Below are 18919 nucleotides of genomic sequence, written 5' to 3'. Positions count from 1 at the left end.
CCAGGGCTCCCAGGGTCCTCCTGTGATCCCTTCTCACCAGCACTATCCTTGGACTGGTCACTTTAGGCAGAGGTTATTTTTTTCCACCCTGCAAAGCAATGGTTTGGAGCCAAGACACTAGCTTTCAGTTCTGGGTTCAGATTAGCTACATCCACATCTCTCAGATGGAACTAGTCTCAATGTTTTCATCCCTGAAATGGGAATAACAATAGTAACGTTTTGGTCTTTGCTGCCTCAATTGAAAAGCAGTGCTAATTTCATCTGCCTGGATCCCAGAGAGTTAATGGAGATTCAGTTCACAAAACCCTTTCTCCATTTCTCATAGGACCTTCTTATGTCCTTTGCTACTCTTCTCTCTCTCTCCAAACCCTCCCAGGTTCCTTGCCCATGTAGGTTCTTCTTTTTCTCTCATTCATTGATTATTTATCCATTCAACAGACATTTATTGGTTCCTCTCTGTGTTATTGGCATCATGGATGAATAAAGCAGACACTGTCACTACCCCCGGAAACAGGCATTCTTATGGGGAGAGACACATAATATTATAGCACATCCTTTAAAACTCGGAATAAGAGAAAGTTAATGGGGTGTGGTGGGGAGCAGACTCCCTGCTGGAGGTTGTCTCAGTGCTACAGTTAGCAAAGCGAAGATAAAATACGAAAATGTTTTTTTAATGCATTAAGGGCTCAGTCACACTAAAGTATAAATGTGCATTTTAGCAGGAAACCAAGGAAAAAGTTTTCAGAAGAATGACTCCCAGGCCCCATTTGCAGTAGGAGGCAAATCAATAAAAGGTAGATTATTACAAAAAGTATAGGTTTTGAAGAACAGCTGTTTTAAAATCTGTGGTACAGAGAGCTGATAAACATAAAGGCTTTGGTTGGTCCCATAAGTAGGAGCTCTGGGCACCCAAGGCCGATTTTCTCCTTTCTGCAGGAATCACACAGCTAAGCTGGGATGAGGGCAGTTGGGAGCAGCTGCCATCCCACTCCACTATGAAGTGGTTCTGATGGGCCTGTTGAGGCCTGGCTTGCTCCATCTGCTCCCAGAAGGATCCCCCTGGGCACCTGAGTCACATCCCAGGTCCCTGTGAACCAGGTGGTCCTGGTCTTTCCGCCTTCCTGCCAGGCCTCAGGGCTCCTCCCCTCTGCTCCCAACAGCTGGCTTTGGTTTCCAAAAGATGATGGTTCTGTGACTAAATGCCCTGGTCTGTACTTGCTTCCCCTTCTCCCCTCCAGCTGTCCCCAAACCCTTGACTTCAACATCTGCCCAGATGAATCCTGCTTTCCCATGAAGCCTCCCTGACACAGCTGCCATCTTGTGTCCTACCGTTGTCTGTGAGTAAAACCAGCCCCTTGGCCTCCCCAGGGCCGTTGGTACCCACACTCTGGGAATTCATCCATGAGGGGCAGTGTCATTCATTGCCTATATTTTATCTCCCTAATGAACGAGCTTCTTGAGCCAGATAAGACCAGACCATACTACTTTTTGTGCTAGGGACGAAACACAGCTCCTTGTATTGGAGTGCACCTTGATAACTACTGACTGAATGGAAAAACAGAATTAAGGATGAGTGACTGAGGTACTTCTTTGGGAAATTCTCTCTAGGTCTATGGTATGGTCATTGTGAGTCACAGGGCATCCTGAAACATCCTGGTAAGGAGAGGGTAGGGGGAGCACTTTCCTCGCTTCCTTTGCCCGTGTCAGTGTGTGGCTACCTCAGTCTTCCTTGTAAAACAAAACTGCAATTGGCATCCATGCCACTGTAGAAATTTGCTGGTTCTCCATTTAGAGGATGAAGGACCTTTCATTGGAAAAGCAATAAAATGAGCAAAGAACCAGTAGCTTTACACAAAAACAGCCTGTTTGAATATAAAATCTACTCTAGGCTCATCCCAAATCATTACTGCATAAAACTTAGGGACTCAAAAAACAAACAATCAAATATTTCAGAGAGGTTTTCCAAACATGATCTCCACTTACCATGATTGCATTTTCACTGCAAGCATTTTTGTTGCAAATATTTTTGCCACATAACTAATTGGCTATGAGGCATTTTTGCCATAAAAATAAAACCATAAAAAAATAAGAAAGGGACATTCCTTAAAAAGAATGTAATGAGGGCGCCTGTGTGGCTTAGTCGGTTAAGCATCTGACTCTTGATATCAGCTCAGGTCTTGATCTCAGGGTCAAGAGTTCAAGCCCCATGTTGGGCTCCATGCTGGGTGTGGAGCCTAATTAAATAATAAAAAATAAAATAAAAAGGATCTTATGAAACACAAAAAATGAGTAATAAAATGAAAGAGACTTTACTGCAAAATAAAAAAATATTTGAATATATTTAAAATGTATAGGGTAGATTCATGGCAACACAGTGCAAAGAACTGATTTTATTCTGCGGATTGAACCTAAGTACTTGTCTTTGAAGTCTTTTGTCCATAGTATTATACATACATACATACATACATATATGTATATATGTATGTTTTGCTTGTTGATTTATCTCCTCCTTTAGCCTCACACTGTTTTTTCACTAAAATTTCTTCCTTCATTAAGAGGTATCAGTTTCCAAATACTAGGATATATATTTGTAACAGAGCTTTGTGTTGTGTTGTGAAAGCCCTTTACACCATTGTTTGTTCTTGGCAGACTGTCTCATGTCTGCTGATAGACGTTCCAAAGTTCTGTGGGAAATGTGGAAGAAACACCAATGCTGTAATGTGTTTGTAACTGAGCTTTGATCGCTATAACTGGTATGCTACCATTTTCTGGTGAGCAGTCTGGATTTCCACTCTAGTCCACACTTCCAGCGAGGTTTATCACCAAAATTTCTAGCAGGTCCATATGCAGAGTTGTCGTCATCCACTATTTTAAGACCACCTCTTCTACTTGTCCCTGCATAGACCAATAGGAGGGCTAGCTGGGGTCCACACAGATCATTGTGAGGACTAGCTGAGGTTTACATAAGAACAAGAGTTTTTATCAATGGAAAAATGAAACCAAATGGACAACTAGCTTCAATAAATTAACTCTGCTGAAGGTAGTTGATTTACCAACAAAGAGAGGAAACCAAACTGTCAACCAATTATTTTATCTTTTATAGCAAAATTGCCTTCCAAGCCACTTATGCAGCATAAACGTTTGCCCTGAAATGCTCACAGCAAATTAGTCTATGGCAAAAAAGTTTAGGGCAAAACTACCTAGAACCAAATATAGATTAATAACTGGAAGAGAAGTTATTTCAACTAGAAATAATAGGGGTGGCCTGATGGCTGCAACAGGAAAGAACTGCATTCTTCCAAGTTCCAGAAGAAATACATCAGAGCTGGCAGAGGACAGTTGTGCCTTGAAGGGTCTATGTTCTACTGTAATTTTGTCATGTCTTCCGGGGTGACCATGCTGCAATCCAAAACTATTAAAATAAACAAGGCCATAATATCCCTAGAGTCTGTGCCTGCATTCCATTATGTGGAAGTCTGGTTTCTGATTCTAAATTATCTTTGTGGATTAGACTTTAAGAGACAAGGAGGAAGAAACACAGAGCCTTGGAAGATTACTCTTTATAAGAAATCTCTTTTCTTTTTAGCCTTTAAAGGTATCAGAGAAGAGGAAGCTCAACACTTACTTGAAAAATGAGAACAAGCATCCTAATACATTTTATTTAAAAGGCATTAGGGATAAAAGTAAAACACTTACCAAAATTGTGACAAGTTGTTTTTCTTCACAGTCTTCTATTACATCTATATTTAACTTCTCTTTAATTTTCTAAAATGTAAAAGCAGTTGAGCTGTGAAATTCCTATGAATTTCTATCTGATTTTGCTACTCTTAAAATTGGCTTAAATATATTTAAAATATGCTGTAATGAGTTCTATGCAAAGATGTTTTGGGGATACAAAGAAGACCTATAGCATTATTATGAAGAATTTTCTCCAAATCCCCCCCAATATAATTGATTTCTTTATTCCCCCAAAATGTAAAATGTAACAGTTGCTGTCTTAGATAAAGACAGAGAGAGAAATGTGGGTTGTTTGTATGTAGGCAGGAAAGAAAGAAAAAAATGAGTGGCTTACATTTGTTTTTCTGTGAGTGAGTTTATAGCAATTTCCCTTCACCCTCCCCAGATTTTCATTTTTAACATCTCAAACTGTCAAATAAAATTTCTCTTAACCCCCAAACCACTTAACAAAACTGAAACTAGGGAAAAAGAAAAAAGAAAAAAACAACCTCAAGAAAGTCACACCTACACACACACTCTGGAAACTACGGAAAATAAAAGGAATAAAGATAGTGGGTATGTGATTTTCCCCCTTCATTTGGTGGTGATTAGAACATTGTCAGTAAATGTCTACTGGTTTCCCCAGCATCCATGATATTGGTCTTGGCCACATTTGGCCAATGAGAATTTTAGTGAATGTGACATGAGCGAAGACTTGAAATGAGCATGCACAGTTGGGCTTGCTCTCTTGCACTTCTGACATCATCATAAGAAGAACATTTATTAAGTAGTGCTGGTCAAGAAGGATGATATATGCATTAGAGGAAACCAAACTCATGGCTTAGAGCCAAGCCCAACTAAGAATCAGTTGGAGCCTGGTCAACCCACCAATGCATGAGTCAGAAATAGATGTTTATTGTTGTATACCACTGAGATGTTATAGTTGTTATGCAGCATCATATGGCAAGAGCTGACTAATACATTTCCCTTCCTGGAAATATTTTTTTCCTTGCTAACACTCTTGAATCTAGATGTCACTCCTTCAGCAACTACTGACCCGGGAGCTGTTTTTTGTTGTTGTTGTTGTTGTTATTGTTTTGTTTTGTTTTGTTTTTTAATTAAAAAAATATTTTAAGCAAAGTGCTATTCCAGCCAAGTAGCTGAGAAGTCTAATAAGGCTCTGTGTCCACTAGGCCACCTGAGTACTCCCCAAAACTTCTTTCTTTGTCTCCTCCTCCTTAGGTCTCATTTGTCACACCTCTGGTAATTAGGCAAATTCCAGAAGCTGCGCTTAGATACCACCTAATGTCCACAGAACTGAATTCCCCACTTACCAGAATAGACTTGATTTCATCAGGAGTGGCTTTCGTCTGGCTCATGAGCATTTCCTGAGCTATATCCTTTCTGTTTTCTAGCTTATTCATTTTATCATAGGTGTCAGTATTTAAAAGAGACCATCCAAGGAATTGTGTGAGAGTCTGGAATGGATAAAATGTGATTCAATTCTCTAAAATTAAAAAAATTGATTTCAGAGAGAGCCATCTGCATTCTTTTCTATCAATCAATCTCCTTTCCACCATCAACAACCCAGCTTCTTATTTCAATCTAAGAGAAAATGTACTAATAATCAACCACAGCCAATAACACTGGCTAAGCCCTTGCTTTTCAAAATGAACTATGAATACTTTTTTAGAGGAGGGGAATTATAAATATCCAGCGGAATAAGACACACCCTGAAACTCAGAGGATTAGGGGTGACAGCAAGAATGACAAGGAATGGAAGTGGTGGGGAGAGAAGATAGAAACCTTCTTTCCAATTTTCCAATATTGTAAAGAATTTTGGTAAAGCCAAAGTTCAATCTTCAGAAGAAAATGTTATAGTCTACAGAAGTCAGGAAACGGAAATGACCCAAGGGGAACATATTGACCGCAACCATGTATGACTCATGCCTTAATTGCCTTTCAACAATGTCCCTCCAGAGTAACAAATAATTACACTGCCTCCACTGTTTCATGAATTTCATTTACCTCCATTATTTTATAATTGCACTTACCTCAGTAATGTGTTCATCATACTCATCAAAAGGTTTTCCATCTTTCCTGTTATAAAATGTAGCTACTCCCACAATATCTTCTTTCTTGTTGACAATAGGCAGGGATAAGACATTTTTAATGACCCAACCAGTTTCATCGACAGGTCCTTTCTACAAACAATAAGGACATTCAGATTATTTTCTGTGACTTTTAATTTTGAAATAACTATAGATTCACAGGATGTTATAAAAGAAATGTACAGGGATCCCTGGATGGTGCAGCGGTTTAGCGCCTGCCTTTGGCCCAGGGCGCGATCCTGGAGACCCGGGATCGAATCCCATGTCGGGCTCCTGGTGCATGGAGCCTGCTTCTCCCTCTGCCTATGTCTCTGCCTCTCTCTCTCTCTCTCTGTGTGTGACTATCATAAAAAAAAAAAAAAAGAAATGTACAGAGAAGTTGTGTGCACCCATCACCCAGTTTCCCTGGTGGTAACAGCTTGGAAAACCATACCGCACTATCAAAACTGGGATATAGATATTGATACAAACCATGGATCTCACTCAGATTTCACTAGGTTTATGTGTACTTATTTGTGCATACGAGCATGCGTGTGTGTGTGTTTCTGTGCAGCCATCACATGTGTAGCTGTGTGCACCCTCACCAGAATCGAGATACAGAACTAACAGTAGCACCTCAAGTCTTCCCTGGACTACCTTCTAGCCACCTTTCTCCCAACGTAGCCTATCTTTAAAGAAAGAATAATCTAATCTTTCTGTCAGATGTACAATTCCATACTGTGTCAGAACTTGGCCAGGGCTATATAGCCATAAAACTATTCTAATTTAGGTATACTAGAGCCAAGTATCTGCATTGTGACAACTCTAATCTCTTCTCTGTCTCTCCAGCACTTACTCCCAGTGTTCCCTATTTACTTTTTCTCTCTCCTAACACCTGTTTAGCTAATACTTTATATTAAATTCTCTCTGTTGAAATTCCTAGTACGGTTTCTATTTTCCTGACTGATCCCTCAAAACAGTCTCATGTTCTGGGGTGCTTCTCCATTTAGTGAACGTCTGTCAAGCCCCTTAATGTGCGAGGACCTGGGCTAGTTGCTGGGGCTACAAAGAGGAATAAATCACAGGCCCTAGCCTCCAGACAGTAACATTCTTGTGGGGGATGCAGACACAGAAGTTTAGAAAGTTTCTTATAGTGTGGCCCACAGACAATGTGCAACAAATTTTTTTTTAAAAGCTTGTTTCATAATTTTAGGATGTACAACTTAAATAAGCTCCCAAGGTAATTGTGGTGTCCCCTGATGTCTAAGATCCGTGGTGTGGCACCCGCACAGTATAAGCAAGGCAAGGGTAGCCAAGTACTCAGCACGCCACGCTCTTCCTTCTTCTGCTTCCTGTAGCATCATCAGCCATCCTCTCCCGTGAAGCCTTCTCTAAGCTTTCTCACTCATACGGAACTTCTCTTTTTCAGAATTCTATCAGCACTCAGAGCCTGGAGCACACAATTTAGCAGTTAGATAATTTCCAAATGCTTCGAAATTTTTTATTTTGTCTGTGAGGCTATCGTCTAATCCTGCTAAAGAGTGTCTCACACACTGTTAGCTCCATGTAAGTGATGGGAGGGTGCTGGGCACGTGACAGGTGCTCAACAAACAGCTGCTTATTAGCCAAAGGGCTCGTCTTTATACTTGGAAAGAAAAGCAGAGAAACTAAACCTCAATTTATGTTCCTAATGGTCAAAGCTTCAGGAAACAATCAGTGCACAGTGGTTCTCAAAGTTTCTATCCTCGGAAAATACTGTGAAATGTTTCTATACTTACACTGCCACGTAGACTAGGGACAAAATCAATTGCAGAAAATAAATTACCTGTATGCAAAATAGCTTCGCAACCATAAGTGCCCTGTATATTTTTCAAAGCTTCCAAAATAAGTTTCAGTGACTGTTTCTCATTTCCAATAAATATGCATTTGTTGCCTGCTCATGTTCATGTGTTTTGCTATTACTAAGTTAGTTAGAGCTTGTTGACAGAAAAGTAGTAGAAGGAACTTAAGATTTAAGAAAAATTAATAGGACAAAGATTTAAAACAGAAAATTCTATGTATTTTTTTTTCCCCTACGAATTGAAGTTCACTCTAATTGATGTAAAGGACGAATTCTTTATCCACTTCAAGGGACACCCTGAAGCTGTCTACACCCAAACCCTAGGGCCTGTAGATGCGTTACTTTACATGGCAAATGGGCATTAAAACAGCAGATGGAATCAAGGTTGCTCACCAGCTGCCCTTAAGATAGGGAAATTATCCTGGATTTTCCAGGAGGATCCAATGTAATTATAAGGATCCTTAAAAGTAGAAAAGAGAGTCAGAGTCAGAATCAGTGAAGAAGACAGCAGAAGCAAGATCAGGGTGATGTCATTGCTGGCCTCAAGGAGGGCAGGGAGCCATGAGCCAAAGAATGCAGATATCTTCTAGAAGCTAGAAAAGATTAGGAGATGAGTTCTCCTCTATGGCCTCTAGAAAGGAACACAGTCCTGCCAACACCTTGATTTTACCCCAGTGTGAGCATCTTGGACTTCTGACTCCAGAACCATAAGATAATACAGTTGTGCATCAGTGGTGATTTGTTACAGCAGCAATAGAAAGCTAATACACCATGACCCCTGAGGAACATAGTTTGAGAACCATTGCCTTTGCAGGCTTGCTCCGACCATAGTTTGCTTTGAATAGGTAGTTTTCCCACCAAACTCCCCAGGTACAAAAGAGGCTAGTGAGAGTAGAGGTGGGGGGCATGAGCAGGTGAAGAGAGAGTGCGAAGGCAGAGAGAAAGAGGTGGAGACCTGGGGAGGGCGGCCACCCGATCCTGAGTCTGCTCTGTGGAATGATCCACAGGGGCAGTGTCTGTGGGGAAGCTCAGGAGGGAGCCTGAGGGGGCTGCGAACACCATCAAGACGCAGTCCTGACCCAGGCTAAGGACAGAAGAGTGGATGAAGGATGGTTGGGGGGGTAGTATCCTAGATCACAGTACCATTGTCAGAGCTGGCGGGGCTGTTGGGGATTCCGAGGGCCAATGTAGCAGGTCAGAGTTGCTGGCGTTTCCCAGTAGTGGGCCCGTGGCGGTGTCCCTGCCACACTGAGCCAGGGGCTGAGAGCGGTCCATGGGAAGCTGCCCAGTGCTATGGCCACAGTGGATTTCCCAGCCCAGCAGCCACTGCACCGTCATCCTGCCCGCAGCTAGAGACCTGAGAAGCACAGTTTCACGGGCACCACACTGGTGTTTCTTGGAGAGCTGGGAAATTCCTATGGGCTGGAGGTTTACCCCAGAGAGGTTCCTAGCCTCCTCGCAGCCAGGGCCGTTAGAGCCACGTGCGGCTGACCTCAAACCTCAGAGCAGAGCCCTGTTCTCCTGGGTCAGCTCCCTTCCCTCTCCATTCAGACAATAATTGCATAAGGTCACTTTAGAAAGTGCTTGTCCCCTCTTTCCTTCCTGTGCCCTCTTTCCTGGCACCCAACTGCCATAAATATAGGGGTCGGGGCTGGTACAGCACAGTCACAACAATAAGGCTTTGTCTGCAAGGAGGGAGGAACTAGGGCAAACGTGCCATATGGTGTTTGTGTGTTTTCCAGGTCGGTGAGCAGAGGGATGAGCGGGGAGATCAGAGGGAAACCTTCCCGGAAACCCAGCAAGTGCACTTGAGACTGCTGCTGCTGCTGCTCACAGACCCCTCCGCCAAGGAGGCCAGCTTCCGTCAGGTGGAGATGGGGCTCTGTGCGTGTCTGTGCGAGAGATGGGGAGACAGCCCTCCCGGCCCCCACTGCCAGGGCTGGCTCTGCTCCTACTGCAACCAGGGCTCTAACCCGGTGTTTGTTAGAATAGGACACAAAACACAGGCCAGCAGGCAGAAAGGGAGAGGCTGCAAGGATACATTCCAGTTTCTCCCCAGCAGCCGGGTGGGGAGGGAGATCCCTGGATGTGGCAGGAGGAAAGATAAAACAGTCTGCCAGCAGGAGAGGCCCCTGGGGACCCCAAACATAGTTTTTCTTTTCCAATAAGCTGCAGAGAAGGGCCTGGGAAACCACCAAAGGGCTGAATCCAGGTGGTAGACCATATGCAGCTAATCGCTCATGCAAAGAACACTTAGTGGGAACCCCTGACGTGCCAGGCACTGGTTTAACCTCTGGATGACTGGGAGTGGGAGAGAAGGGAGGAGACACGCCCACCCCGACCCCCCACCCCCATGCTGGGTGACAAACGCCTGGCCTCTTTCTCTCATCCCCCTCCTTCTCTCACCTCTTCTCCCTTCTCTGAAGAATGTGCGACTTGGTGGCACTGGCCTAGCCAGGGGGGATGGCACATCAGCCTTGTGAGTGCCTCCGGCCACCTGAGCACAGGGCTGACCCGGGGGCGGGGGCGGGGGCGGGGGCGGCTGCGGCTGCGCAGCGCTGATCGCTGATCGGGAGGCCTGGCTGAGGGCGACGTTACCTGAAACGTGAAGTACTCATCCGCGGGGGCGTTCAGCATGTTGCAGATCTGTAAAGTAAGAGGACATGAAAGTCCCTAAATCATCGTGTGTTGGAACCATTAACCCACAGAGCAGAAATAAGGAAGAAGGCACGGGAAGCAAGGCTTGGCGGCTCTCCGTGGCTCACAGGCAAATGATTCACACTGAATCTCGGCTGCACCACGCGTGCTAACAACGCATCGGGGTTCTCTTCTGCTAATTAAGTCAGTGCATGACATTTAGCACCATCTTTGCTCTTTCCTACTCCCAGCCTCTAAGGATTCTTCTTCCAAATTCGAAACAACTAGCTGTCAGAGCAAGGAGGGGAGGAAGCTGAGCAGGAGACTGTTCTGCTGGGGCAGGTGTGGCAGTGATGTTGGGGAGGCTCTGGTTCCCCTATCCCCCCCCCTTCGCCTCCTTCCTTCCTTTCTCTCTCTCTCTTTCTTCTTCTTCTTCTTTTCTTCTTCTTCTTCTTTCTTCTTCTTCTTCTTCTTCTCTCTTTCTCTTTCTTCTTTTTCTTTTTTTTCTTATGTGGGATCTGAGTTACAAGAAGGTGGCTAAGGGGCAGGAAAAAACAGCCAGGCAAACTTTAGGTACACCACAGTAGATAATCACTATAAGATGTCATTTGAAGTCTTAATAAAATGCTGTATCTTTCTTCCCACCAAAATGATAGTAGAACTTAAAATCATAGCATTTTAAAGTTGGAAGTAACTTTAATAATTAAGCTTATGATTTTTCTTTTAAGGAGGAGGAAATAGAAGCCCAAAGAGGTTAAGAGATTTTGTTCAAAACATGGGATGAGGGATCCCTGGGTGGCTCAGCGGTTTGGTGCCTGCCTTTGGCCCAGGGCACGATACTGGAGTCCTGGGATCCAGTCCCGTGTTGGGCTCCCGGCATGGAGCCTGCTTCTCCCTCTGCCTGTGTCTCTGCCTCTCTTTATATATCTCTCTCTCTGTGTCTATCATGAACAAATAAATAAATGAATCTTTTAAAAAAAAAACAAACATGGGACGAAACTAGAAGTGGGGTGTGGGTGAGGGTGCTGGTGTTATCAGCTCTCCTGGTGAGGGGTAGGGAAGGCCCTCCTTTGTAAGATTTGCCCATTTCCATGGCATTAATACTCCTACCATGGGGGATGTCAGTCACTGACAATTTGCTCATAAAATCCCTGATAATCTAACAATCTGGTAAGCAGGTAGCCGTGGCCTCCTACACCTGCTGCCCCAGCGTGTGGCCCCTCTGGTCCAAGGTTAGTGCTTCTAGCCATGGGTGGTTAAGCCACATTAGCTATTTTTGTGCTACTTTTAAAAGCAACTGTGAAAGTCTTTCAAAGTTTTTGTTAGTATATACAGCCTAAGAATTTAAGGAATTATGTGTGCTATCCATAATTTTATGATCTAATCTGAATGAATTACATGAGTTGTTGGCTGAGCATCCTTCAAGTACGTTTTAAAGAGGCAAAAAAGTAGCTTAGTTCTCTTTTCTGACCTTTCTATCAATAGTGTGAGGTTTTACCCAGACTTTTAAGGTCTCTAGAGAGTATCTATGGATGGGTTAAGGTCAGAGAGGTGAAGCTTCTATCTCAGGATTCAGAAATTCTCCTTTCTCTCTCCCGCCCCCTCTCTCAGTTCACAGGTCTTAATTCCAGTGTGGCTTGATCCTGTTTTTAGTGCCTCCAATTCAATTCACAGATGTGCCTAATTCTCATTTTTAACATCTTAGAAATCATTGAATCGGTGCCTGTCATGTCCCATTCAGAGCTGGGATTAACTTGTTTATTTATTTATTTTTAAAGATTTTATTTATTTATTCATGAGAGACAGAGAGGCAGACATAGGCAGAGGGAGAAGCAGGCTCCCCGAAGAGAGCCTGATACAGGACTCAATCCCAGGACCCTGGGATCACACCCTGAGCTGAAGGCTGATGCTCAACCAGCATCACCCAGGCGTCCCAGGAATTTAGCCCTGTGCATGTGTCCTCTTGAGTCCAGAGAGGTCCAGCTGAGGGACTCAGCTCACCCTAAAGGTGAGCTCACCCTTTAGGGTGACAGCTCACCCTAAAGCTTGCCTTTATCCTTTCTCTCTAACTCAGGGAAATGATTGAGAAAAAAGTTTTAAAAAGCTAAAAGGAAAAGTTTTGACACTATATAGGAGCACAAACAATTATGATTAAAATTGCAGATCATTTTAATTTAGAAATAGCATTTAGAAATTCTTGAAGTCCCCATATCCTAAATAATTAGGTCAATAACCTTATTTTACAAATGTGAATGTTAAAACCCAGAGAGGTCAAGGGATGTGCCCAAGGTCAAGGATTTGCCAAGGAATTTGCCCATGGTAGTACTGAGTCAGGGCTCTTGACTCATAGCCTCTTGCTCTCTTCACCAGAGGGCTCCGCCATATTATAGCAGGCCCACTAGGAATGCATTGCTCTGGCTGAGGCTGCTGAAATGTTTGATATGACCCTTTAGACTAGTGGTTCTCAGCCAGGGTGGTATACAGCATCTGGTAGGGAGAGGACAATGATGCTGCTGAACATCCTACAATGCCTGGCATAGTTCCTACCACAAAGCATCATCTGGCCCCAAATGTCAATAATGTCAAGTTTGAGAAAATCCTGTGCTAAACACAAAATATGTTTTTAGCGAGTCCCACCTCTTGTAAGTACATAGTATAGGGTGACACCTTTGTAAATAAAAGGGAGGACTATTAATCACCCCAGCACCACAGGTGTACGTGAAAGCTGGTCCAGGCAAACTGGGATGTGTGTTCACCTTAATGATGGAGAGTCAGGAAATGGCTCAAGCTCAATTCTCTGGAAACCAATCTCCACCTTGCTAATGCCAATTTGCCTAATGAGCAACTTGGTAAGAAATACTGTAAACTAGATTTACAACAGTTTGCCATCAGTTTTAGGCTACTGGCAGAGCAGGGGTGGGTCCCAGGGCAGGAGCTGAGGTGTAAAAGGCAGCAGTGAGGCATATGTGGCAGATCTGTGATAGAACCAAAACCCGGGGGAGAATCCTCCCATGCTTTGGAAATCCATCCCTTGGCAAGTTGGTCATGTGGCAAGTTGACGACTTGGCAAATTAACCATCCAATGAATTGGCTTTTGATATATTCACTTTGTCCAAATTGATTCTGGGGGGAAAACCTGTTTCCCTAGGAAACAGCCTAGGAGAGAATAGGTACTTAAAAGTCAGAGTGTAAATCCCTCTACACTGGCCATGGCAGCTTTAGCCATATCAAATTTGATTAAAGCTCTAAACAGGAGCCTGGTAGGTGGCCTGCCAGGAAACCAAGGACAGGGGCCAATAGTGGAGAATTTGGTGACATACTGAAGCTGAAAAATCGTGGTATCTGTGGATTCAGAAATGAAATGGAACCGTTTTGGTCATTAGTACTATGTCGGGAACAACCCTTAAAAAACATTTAGATTATTTTGGAGCCATTCTGAAAACATGTTATTTGTTAGTATATAGTGCTATTTATTCCTAAAAGGCAGAAACTTATTTTCTCTCTCTCTCTTTTTTTTTTTCCTTCCCCTTTGGCATGTCTTTACACTAGAAAAAGGAATCATGTCACCTGTTTGAGGTTACCTGGTCCTATAATCGATGACCCCCAAAGGGGGGGTTCTGGAAACCCCAAAGTAGAGCCCTATGACATGTGAAGATCCTGCAGTCACATCCAAAATTTTCCTTACTCTGTTACCATTCCAAACCCACTAAGCAGAGGCAAATTTGTGACAGTAAAAGGAAACAGGATCTAACCTAGGTTTTGTTTCCTCTTCCCTCTGACCGTTGAGTCACTCTATTAGTCACTATAATTTACATGCCCATTTACTAAATAATGAAGATGAATAAACACTGCCAAAAACACTAAAGACAAACCAAATATGCAAATAAGTGCTATACATACATTATAGGAACTTGGATTTGTAAGGGGGAAGATAGGAAAATGCCAACATAAAGAAATGTTGGAAGCATCAGAACTGTCTTGCAGGGAGGAATCTTGATGCCAAAAGATGACAGATGGTGGAGAAGCCCAACAAGGGAGAGAGATCAACCATGAGAAGAAAGGAAAGTATATTAGAGGTGGAGTGGGAAAGCTGTTGTGACCCTGGTTCTCTGGCTATATGGGACCTAGCAGAGACCTCTCATTTGCTGTCCATCCACACGTGACGTTTCTTAGCCAGACCTGGCCAGCTGTCTGCCCACACCACCCCACCCCACCCGTATCTGGGCAAAACTCTTCACGTCCTCTATCAACTCACTCATTTTATATTGCTATCAGTGGCAAAGTTCTCCATTTAAACATTTTTATCTTTTGTCACTAATTTCCCATGCTTCAAAAGTCTTGACCAAGGTAACTATACTTGAGATCAAATTAAACCCAATATGAATCATAGTCACAAATTTCCAAAGGACATCTGAAATTTGCATGATGGCTGAATAAGAAGTTGGGGAAACGGATGGATCTTTCTCATGTTGACTAAATATTTTTGTGTAGAGTTGGGAAGTCGCTAGTTAACCAACCTCCTTTCAACTGCCAAGATTCCTCTCTCCCACGTTTTATGCGGGCATGTGACTCTTACCTCCTGCAATTTACTTTCACAACTGTTCCCATCCCCTAGCTAATAAGAGTTTCAGCCAATACTATTCAAGATTTGAATGTATTCAGTAACTTACGAATCCATTTTCAGCAACATATGTTGGCAATCCGCTAACAAGAGTCCAGTGGTCTGTGGGAGGTGTCCTTGAGGAAGATTAGAAGAAAGAGAATCATTGCCATACAGAGAAATGCGCCATGGCAAAAACAAAATGGCAACTCCTGCTGCTTCAAGCCCAGTACTCACGGTATCACTTTGATCTCTTCTTTTCCATGTAAAATATAATCGATGATTTTATAAAAGATGACTTCCTAAGAGAAAAGAGGTTATGAGAATGATCTTATTTCCCAAAGAAAACACTTTTCATTAGCAAACTTATACTTTAAAGCTCATTTAATTGTACCTTATTTTCTAACCACATTGCTCTGCATAACTACCACCAAATTACTCATGTCCTGATTACAAGCTTGCAATACAACTAGAAATACTATTGGCTGCTTTTCTACATGAACAAATCTGTTGAGCTCAATTTCAAATGTCTAATTTACCCAGACAGCCTTCAAAGGAATCTTGTTTTACTTTTAACTGATTTGTTTCTATTGCCCAGAAATACCTGATAGTGGAACTGTAGTGGAATAAAGCATGTATTTTCTCCACCTCGGTCAATGTGTTCCCTTCCTCACCATACAAGGAACACTTCCTGGCTTCCAGCACTAGCTGATCTGAACAGATGCCTCAGCAATAGGATTCAGTGGGTACTTTGTCAGAGCTGGGAGGGACTTAAGAACTAGTCTCTCTACTTCTTTGGGCTGATGAAGAACTGGAGGCCTGGACACATTCCATCCCAGTACCCTCGCGCTACCCTGTGTGCTGGGAATATGGTGGTGAGACATCATTCCTGCCTTCTGAAGCTTGCTGTCGAGGGGGAAAGTAAATCTAACTCAATCCTTGCCAAGAGTTTCTAATCTAGCAAGTTTGAAGGAGAGCATGGTGTGCTCAAAAAGCTAGGCCAGGGCTCTGATGTGTCCCTCCCTATTGCAAATTACTGATTCACTAAGCCCAGCTACATAGAAAAGGAAATTGAGAGGTTAAATAATGAGTTTAGGCAAGGACCACCCAGCTGGCTTGGGAAGAGCTGAGACTTGAACCTCAAACTCCTTGTCCAGTGTTCTTTCTATTACTCCGAGGCCCCCCCAGAAACTTACACGACTAGAACCCAGGGCTTCTCGGGCCAGTGCCCTTTCCTTTCTGCTGGTTTTGGCACCTTGTACATCACACATATCACTGGGGAAGGTGTTTGCACTTACTCTGCCATCCGGTGTCTTTGGACCTTTATAAGGCTCTACTTCTCCAAGCTTGATTGGCCATTCATCGTAGAATTCCTGGAAGCAAGTATATTTAAACATTATTAAACAAACTGTTCCATGACCTACTGTATCTTCTATGAGTTTCATGGCTTTGTGTATTTCGTGATTCTGGAATTTTAGAGCTGAAAAAGACCTATAATTCCCAGCAATACTGCTTACGAACTTGTGATAGTGAACAAATCACTTTTTCATCTGTGAAATAGGGATAATAATAGAATTTATACTATAGGGTGATTGTGAAGATTAAATGAACAGTACTTACAGAGCATACACCCTGACACATAGGTTAAAGGACTCAGCTAGTAGCTCTTTTATACATAATTAAACTAAATCTAAGTAGGTTAGGAGGCTTGGCCAAGGTCATGCAGAGTGGCCAACAGTGTAGGCTGCCTTACCCAACATCTATTCTCTACCCTCTTCCTAACAGACCCTGATTTTATCTGGGTATCAGATGGTCATTTTCTCAGGGAAGATGGGCCTGTGCAGCCTCTGAGTGACCTATACGAGGTACCTGGGATTAGTTTGAGGGCAAGCACACTGGGGTTCAGGGGGAAAGGGGGAGAAGTTTGCTGAGGTGCTTCTGGGGAGGAGTGCCCCCTGATGAAAGGCAATGGAAATGACATTTGCAGAGGGCACCTCCCAGTTTTGTCCCATCTGTGTGCCACGCCTTGAGCTGCAACAGGCATCTTGCTCCCTCAAGCGTGAGAGCTTGCCAACATCCTGCAGGGGGCAGAGACCTTGCCAGGGGGGAATGGGAAGGACCATTGATGACTAGGACCTTGATGACTGTACTGAGCTCTGAATGAACCAGACTTAGAATTGCCCAACCTTGGGACTTCTTGTTAAATGTGACAATAATTGTCTTACTGTTACTTACTGGGTCTGGTGTTCCTTACAGCCTAAAGCACCCTCATCGATACGCTCAACCACCAAGTCCCAGAGCCAGGATCAGAGCCCAGCTCTCCTGACACCTGGTGCTGTGCTTATCCATTTAGAATAGTTACTCTGAAAAAACAACTTCCAGCCACATGGAGAATAAGAAATATAAACAATATAGTATTCATTACTTATGTGGAGCTAGGAGAGCTTCACCTGAATTAATGAAACAAGATGAGAAATGAACTTTACATATTGTGTGTGAATAGTATCCATTTTTTAATGGATCACATTTCATGTGATGGGTGTTGTATAGGATTTGAGGTGAGACAAAATGTACAGAGTGCCGAGGACCTTCTCCTTGGTCATGTCCAGCAGTCCAATGGAGTACCTCTCACAGTTCAGATACGTTCTAACTGTGTAGAGTGCTTTATGAAACTGGCGCTCCACGTCTGTGAGCTCTTCAAACACTTTGTTGGCTGACCACATGAGGATCTGAAAGGAGGAATTAAAAAGAAAACAGAACGAAACATATGGTGAAGAGGTGGAGCATTAGTCAAAGGAAAGTAAGAGGTGCCTCCAATAAAAAGAATATGTATCACTGAACAATGCATTTTTATTCTTGAACATGTACATATCTGACAATTACGCAAATTCTCTGAGTGGGATGATGAGTAGACCTGTACAAGGGTGAGAGTCTATGAAAGTGGTACACCAAAACTGGTCCTCATGTCAAAGGGCAAGTGACCTCACATCAGATGCAGAGACAGTCCCTGGGCAGAGGATCCAGTATTGGTGGCCCTCTGGCTCCTGCTGGCAGTCATGGGGAGAAAACCATATGCTTCCTTCCATATATCCTGAGCTGCTCAGAGGTAACCTTATCTAGACAGTTGCATGGGAAGGGGCTTTGGAAGCCCTCTCTCCTCACCCCTCTCCCACCATTATACTGATGAAGATACTGAGCTCCAGAGAGTGGCCCAGACTCAGGTACCCTGGTTACCAATGTTGTTCATTATCCTTCTGGGTCAAAGAGGCAACAGACTTGAAAAGAGGGATTTACTCGTCAAATTAGTAGCTCCAATATGTACCAGGAACTGCTAAGAACTTTATGTGGATGAATTCATAGAATGATCATTTGATAGTCACAACAACCACGTAGGGTAGGTACTATGATTATAGCCATCTCACAGAAGAAACTATGGCTACCCAGGATTAAGATGATGCAATCCACTTGTACACACAGATGGAGGGACAAGGAGGTGGGCGTGGGAGTCAGGGGCAGACCATGAGAGGACAGCCAGGACTAAAGTCTGAGAATCAGCTCCACATGCCTTAAACGCCCAAGAACGATAGGAAGGGTCTGCACTTGTGGCCTCTGGGACCCTTTGTCAGAACAGGAAAGCATGGAGTGAATAATATCACCTTCCTATTACCTGGCTTCTTCTGGATTCAACACTATACAAGTAGTTGGTATGATGAAGCTTTAGGATTATAGAAACAAAGTTGAGATATTTGGAAAAGACCTATAGGAGGCAGAGAAAAACAAATTAAGTACGATATATTTCTCTCCATTAACCAACAAATAAATTTCCCCAGCCTCTGACTGGATGCCCAGGGTTAGCATTACCTCCTCATCCTGTTTGGAAAATTCAGACGCATTTACTTTGTTAAGTGCCATAACCACGGCAAGAACCTCCTTGCCCATCACGATCGGAGTTGCCATCAGGTTCTTTGTAACATACCCCGTTTGTTTGTCCATGAAGTCAGAAAAATGGCTGTTCTGAAAGACACATTCACACAT

At 43.3% G+C, this 18919-nt stretch overlaps 1 protein-coding gene across 4 annotated transcripts in view; it reads right to left on the bottom strand.

The window, feature by feature from the left end:
• PDE6C (phosphodiesterase 6C) overlaps window positions 1-18919 on the bottom strand; it is a 60122-nt gene that overhangs the window by 24709 nt on the left and 16494 nt on the right. For all 4 annotated transcript variants that reach the window (XM_072739538.1, XM_025990806.2, XM_072739536.1 and 1 more), the window contains exons 2-11: window positions 18746-18898; window positions 18552-18641; window positions 17473-17613; window positions 16183-16257; window positions 15122-15186; window positions 14955-15021; window positions 10246-10293; window positions 5772-5921; window positions 5052-5195; window positions 3697-3765 (exon numbers count right to left, since the gene is read on the bottom strand). In XM_072739538.1, coding sequence (XP_072595639.1) covers window positions 3697-3765; window positions 5052-5195; window positions 5772-5921; window positions 10246-10293; window positions 14955-15021; window positions 15122-15186; window positions 16183-16257; window positions 17473-17613; window positions 18552-18641; window positions 18746-18877 — 981 coding nt within the window. In that variant the 5' untranslated portion in view covers window positions 18878-18898. The remainder of the gene's footprint in view (window positions 1-3696; window positions 3766-5051; window positions 5196-5771; window positions 5922-10245; window positions 10294-14954; window positions 15022-15121; window positions 15187-16182; window positions 16258-17472; window positions 17614-18551; window positions 18642-18745; window positions 18899-18919) is intronic.

The sequence above is a fragment of the Vulpes vulpes genome, chromosome 15 (genome assembly GCF_048418805.1).
Source record: "Vulpes vulpes isolate BD-2025 chromosome 15, VulVul3, whole genome shotgun sequence".
NCBI lineage: Eukaryota > Metazoa > Chordata > Mammalia > Carnivora > Canidae > Vulpes > Vulpes vulpes.
This window is presented reverse-complemented; position numbering and strand designations above follow the sequence as displayed.